General features: G+C 47.3%; 1 protein-coding gene across 1 annotated transcript in view; it reads right to left on the bottom strand.

Moving 5' to 3' along the window:
• Positions 1 to 5858, bottom strand: part of trpc5a (transient receptor potential cation channel, subfamily C, member 5a) — a gene marked incomplete at both ends in the record, with an annotated part of 72208 nt that extends 66350 nt beyond the window's left edge. The window contains 3 exon segments of the mRNA XM_083789584.1: positions 1334 to 1584; positions 4041 to 4143; positions 5826 to 5858. Coding sequence (XP_083645710.1) covers positions 1334 to 1584; positions 4041 to 4143; positions 5826 to 5858 — 387 coding nt within the window.
• Positions 5859 to 6380: the final 522 nt, after the last annotated feature.

Below are 6380 nucleotides of genomic sequence, written 5' to 3' on the forward strand. Positions count from 1 at the left end.
TAGTTCAAATAGTCGATCTACAAGCTCACAATGTGTCGATGTAGATCGGCTAGTTGAACTATTTTAATCCATTCTGACCTGAGATCAGATTCATACGAGGTTTCCACTGGGACACACACTGGTCTGATTAACCCATTCTGACCTGAGATCAGATTCTAAAAATGTCAGTCGTTCTTCGATTTTTTTCAAAAATAGCAGACCTACAAGCTCTTATCGCGCCACTCGGTGGCGCGATATGAGCTTGTAGATCTGCTATTTTTCAATAGATAAAGCATAACATGATGCTGACACCAAAATGGGTGCCCGGTCAGAATGGGTTAAAATGTATTGAGCCCTGGACGGAGTCTACACAAGAATGCTACGAATGGCACTAGGTGTCACATGGACGGACCGCATCAGAAATGTGGACCTCTATGGGGACCTACCACGGGTCACGGACAGAGAGAGAAGGATGAGGCTGGCAGGGCACTGCGTCAGGCACCCAGAACTAGAGGCTGGCAGGGCACTGCGTCAGGAACCCAGAACTAGAGGCTGGCAGGGCACTGCGTCAGGCACCCAGAACTAGAGGCTGGCAGGGCACTGCGTCAGGCACCCAGAACTAGAGGCTGGCAGGGCACTGCGTCAGGAACCCAGAACTAGAGGCTGGCAGGGCACTGCGTCAGGAACCCAGAACTAGAGGCTGGCAGGGCACTGTGTCAGGAACCCAGAACTAGAGGCTGGCAGGGCACTGCGTCAGGAACCCAGAACTAGAGGCTGGCAGGGCACTGCGTCAGGAACCCAGAACTAGAGGCTGGCAGGGCACTGCGTCAGGCACCCAGAACTAGAGGCTGGCAGGGCACTGCGTCAGGAACCCAGAACTAGAGGCTGGCAGGGCACTGCGTCAGGAACCCAGAACTAGAGGCTGGCAGGGCACTGCGTCAGGAACCCAGAACTAGAGGCTGGCAGGGCACTGCGTCAGGAACCCAGAACTAGAGGCTGGCAGGGCACTGCGTCAGGAACCCAGAACTAGAGGCTGGCAGGGCACTGCGTCAGGCACCCAGAACTAGAGGCTGGCAGGGCACTGCGTCAGGCACCCAGAACTTGGCACGACAGCTTGGCTGACAACACTGCAGAGCTCAAGAACCTGATGTTGGACAGGAAATTGTGGAGGGCAGCGATCCAGGAATCCCGAGTTGCTAGACCTCACTCTCGCAGTAACTAACTAACTTTGCTGTCCAAATCAACACTGCCTGCTTCTCTCCACTGGCAACAACCATGACAACAACCACCCACACACCCCTCCACCCCTCCACCCCCCCACCCCCCCACCCCTCCACCCCTCCACCCAGCTCACCTGCTTCTCCCCGCTGGGCCTGCGGTGCGACAGCAGCAGCTCCACGGCTCCCACCACCTCCTTGCGGATGGCGTAGAGCAGGGCGTCGGCCGTGTGCACGCCGTGGTTCAGCAGCAGCTCCATCACCTCCAGGTTCTCGTTCTCGATGGCGATGAGCAGCGCCGAGCGGCCCAAAGGGTCCAGGCAGTTCACGTCCATGTTGTAGTAGACCTCCGCCTCGCACAGCGCCTGCTTGACGCCCGCATAGTCGCCTAGAGGAGAGAGAGAGAGAGGGAGAGGGTCACGGTCTCTGTCAGTGTGTGTCTATGTGTGTGTGTGTGTGTGTGTGTGTGTGTGTGTGTCTTTGGGTGTAGGCTTGGCTCCTGCTCCCAGCTTGGCACACCTGGTTCCAGTTCCCTAATCTCCCTCACCTGCCTGGCGTCAGCGAATCATCCTCCAGTCCAGTCTATCCCATTCTGAACGGGAACCCATTTTGGTGTTATAGCATCATGTTATGCTTTAGCTATTGAAAAATAGCAGATCTACAAGCTCATATCGCGCCACCGAGTGACGCGATACGAGCTTGTAGGCCTGCTATTTTCTTTTAAAATCGAAGAACGACTGACATTTTTAGAATCTGATCTCAGGTCAGAATGGGTTAATCAGACCAGTGTGTGTCCAGTGGAAACCTCCGTATGAATCTGATCTCAGGTCAGAATGGGCTATAAATGTTTGGTCTTCTCTCCGCCCCAGGGCGTGGTAACGCTTCTATAGTCAACCTCTCTAGTATATCTCCTTGTGAATCCTTAGTGTTAGTATTTTTGTAACCTTGATTTCTTTGCCTGTCACCACCAGCCTCAGCCTGCTCCACCACACCCAATATAGCAGATCTACAAGCTCCTTTTTCCTCCTTTGGTTTTTCAATAAACACCCTTTTGGACTTTGGCTTAATTCTGCGTTTGGCTCTGCCAAGTGTCACTGTTGCGCAGCCTAACACACACAGACATATATTAACCCCTTCTGACCTGATCTCAGATTAAAAAAATGTCAGTCGTTCTTCGATTTTTCAAAAATAGCAGACCTACAAGCTCATATCGCGCCACTCAGTGGCGCGATATGAGCTTGTAGATCTGCTATTTTTCAATAGATAAAGCCCACATGGCAACCCTGTAATTTCTCACCGGTTTCTGACGCGGGGCGGCACCCTGGCCACGTTCTTGTGTAATATGTGTGTGTGTGTGTGTGTGTGTGTGTGTGTGTGTGTAGCCGTCTGGTGTGAGTTCAGCACCACGGACAGAGAATGTGTTCAGCACCACGGACAGAGAATGTGTTCAGCACAGGGACAGAGAATGTGTTCAGCACCACGGACAGAGAATGTGTTCAGCACCACGGACAGAGAATGTGTTCAGCACCACGGACAGAGAATGTGTTCAGCACCACGGACAGAGAATGTGTTCAGCACCACGGACAGAGAATGTGTTCAGCACCACGGACAGAGAATGTGTTCAGCACCACGGACAGAGAATGTGTTCAGCACCACGGACAGAGAATGTGTTCAGCACAGCGGACAGAGAATGTGTTCAGCACAGCGGACAGAGAATGTGTTCAGCACCACGGACAGAGAATGTGTTCAGCACGGCGGACAGAGAATGTGTTCAGCACCACGGACAGAGAATGTGTTCAGCACCACGGACAGAGAATGTGTTCAGCACAGCGGACAGAGAATGTGTTCAGCACCACGGACAGAGAATGTGTTCAGCACAGCGGACAGAGAATGTGTTCAGCACCGCGGACAGCACCTGCAGCCATACAGACAGAGGTGGGCAGAGTACTCCACCCCAGTGCTTGAGTACAAATACCACCTTTACTCCACTACAAGTATAAGTATAGCTCAGTCAAAATGTTACTTGAGTAAGAATTTAAAAAAGTACTTGCTTTTAACCCATTCTGACCTGAGATCAGATTCATACGAGGTTTTCCACTGGACACACACACTGGTCTGATTAACCCATTCTGACCTGAGATCAGATTTAAAAAAAATGTCAGTCGTTCTTCGATTTTTCAAAAAATAGCAGACCTACAAGCTCGTATCGCGCCACTCGGTGGCGCGATACGAGCTTGTAGATCTGCTATTTTTCAATAGCTAAAGCATAACATGATGCCGACACCAAAATGGGTGCCCGGTCAGAATGGGTTAAACTGTAAACAACAACAGTTTGAACAGCGAGCGAGAGAATGAAGCCACAGACACGGCTATAGTGAGAGAAGTGGGGGAAGAAACAACTTTCTGAATCACACACTTTTTGAATGAATCGAATGTGATTTTGTGTAATCTGTATAGTATGATAATAATACAGCATAACTTAGTATGTTATATTGTAATATAACTTGTCCGATCTGTATGGTAGAGTACAGTACGATAATACAATATAACTTATCCGATAATAATAATAATAATAATAATAATAATAATAATTGTCTCCCTGCTCTTCTAAATAAAGGTCTCAGCATAAACACAGGATCTGACACAAAATTGTGATCTGATGATCAAGATAAAGTGTATCCCCTGAGCAAGCGCGTGCGTGCGTGCGCGTGTGCGTGCGTGTGTGCGTGCGTGCGTTCATGCGTGTGTGTGTGCGTGCGTGTGTGTGTGCGTGCGTGTGTGCGTGCATGCGTGTGTGCGTGTGTGCGTGTGTGTGCGTGCGTGTGTGCGTGCGTGCGTGCGTACCTTTCTCCACAGCAGTGAGGTAGGCCCTCTCCTCGGCAGAGAGTTCCACCTCGGCCCGGACGATCTGGAGAGGGATTCGATCCCGGTACGGTGAGTAGCTCACCTGCCACAATACAACACACAACGACAACGTCAGCACAACAGAACCAGCATCAACCCGGTCCCATTCTAACAACAACAACGTCAGCACAACAGAACCAGCATCAACCCGGTCCCATTCTAACAACACCAACGTCAGCACAACAGAACCAGCATCAACCCGGTCCCATTCTACATAATGTCTATAAAGCTCTCAATGGTCTCGCACCTTCCTACCTACATGACTGCCTGCCTAAATATGTCCCAAACCGCCCCCTAAGGTCTTCCACCGCCGGCCTGCTCGCTTTGCCTAAAAAAATGGCAACTAAAAAATACGGGGAAGCAGCTTTTTGCTTCTACGGGCCGTCGGCATGGAACAAGCTCCCACTGTACCTTCGTCAGGCAGCCTCTGTAGACATTTTTAAAGCACAGCTCAAGACCCACTTCTACAACATTGCTTTTAATTGATCTTTTATTTATTTTTTATTTTTTTGTTATTCATGTCCTCACTGTATTGCATTACTGCTTGTTTTTTTTAATGTCGTTGCCTTGCTTTTCTTTTATTCTCCATTGTTCTGTAAAGCACTTTGAGCTGCATTTCATGTCATGAAAGGTGCTATACAAATAAAGTTGTATTATTATTATTATTATTATTATTATTATTATAATGTCTTCTAAAATCCAAAACCAAAAACGGATGTTTCTAGTGACTCCTTTTGATACAGAGGCGGCAAGACCAACTGTTCAGTAGAGGAGAAAAACTGATAAATATATATATATATATATATATATATATATATATATATATATATCCAAAATGAGTTAATAGCAGAGGCATACTCTTCACATACTAGAGCATGTCTGAAATAAGTGTCAGAGCTGAAATCGACAAATATGAAATAAATGCTTAAACATGTAGCTATATAGTGTAATGTTAGAGTCCACAGAAGTGAACCTTTTCAAGCCTGTTTTCTCAACTCGCTGTTTTCTGCGAGACATTTACTCTATAAGCCATATCTCCAAAACGGGTGGATCAAACTGAACAACCAATATGTCAATTTCACAATAAATTCATGTCACATAAATAGTATATTTTGAATTCCAGAATGTTCCTTGTAACAGAGGACATTTCTATATTGCAGTATTGATACTTTTACTTAACCCATTCTGAACGGGAAGCCATTTTTGGTGTCAGCATCATGTTGTGCTTTAGCTATTGAAGAAATAGCAGATCTACAAACTCATAGCGCGCCACCGAGTGGCGCGCTACGAGCTTGTAGGTCTGCTATTTTTTGAAAAATCGAACAACGACTGAACATTTTTAGAATCTGATCTCAGGTCAGATTGGGTTAAGGTAAAAAAACCTCTGTTACGTGTACTGTGTGTTTCACAGTGCTGTGCTGCTAACAGAACGCTGCGTGTGGTTGGCTCCCCTCTGGACTGGATCGATAGAGAGAGCTCTATCTATCTGGTGGATATAACAGGCTCTGCTGAATGCCTACATGGCCAGATTGTATCACACAGACACAGGCAGCACCAACGACAACCATAATTACTGCTAACATCATGCCACGCCGATGTCCTACAATACAAATCAACATGCTGACACAATGGAGCGTGTGGTGTGTGCATGCGCAAGGGTGTGTGTGTGTGTGTGTGTGTGTGTGTGTCCGTGTGTGTACGTGTGCGTGTGTGTGTGTGTCTCACCTTTTTGTAATATAACTGGGTCATTGGATTCATCTTGCCCTGGGAGAGAGTGAGAGATAGAGAGAGAAATGAACACTGTGTTTTGATCTGAACCATGAAATCAGAGGGCTGAGAGATAGAGGAGAGAGAGAGAGAGAGAGAGAGAGAGAGAGAGAGAGAGAGAGAGAAATAAGAATAAGGAATAAGAAAACAAATACATGTTGTACTCTAGGTTGTTGAAAAAGGGCATAGGATGAAGTTATAAACCTAGTCACATCACTGCGTGCGTGCGTGCAGGTGTGGAATAATATGCTCCTTTGCAACGTAGGTGTTCTTGTTATTCATCACATTCTCCCTCCTGTTGGTTTCATCATGCAGCCTTTTGTGTTCCCATATGCTTCCCGTGATTCATGCAGCTGTCACCAATCATCTAGATTACTATATAACTCATTATTTAGCAGACTCATGCCCCCAGAAATCAATCAACCGCCTCCGACTCGCAGAAAATATACTAACCACGACGGTGCTCAGAATAGATTGAAAAAGCGGTTGTTGTTTGTTTGTTTTTTTCAAATC

This window comes from Protomyctophum parallelum (genome assembly GCF_964188405.1).
Source record: "Protomyctophum parallelum genome assembly, chromosome: 18".
Classification (NCBI taxonomy): Eukaryota; Metazoa; Chordata; class Actinopteri; order Myctophiformes; family Myctophidae; genus Protomyctophum; species Protomyctophum parallelum.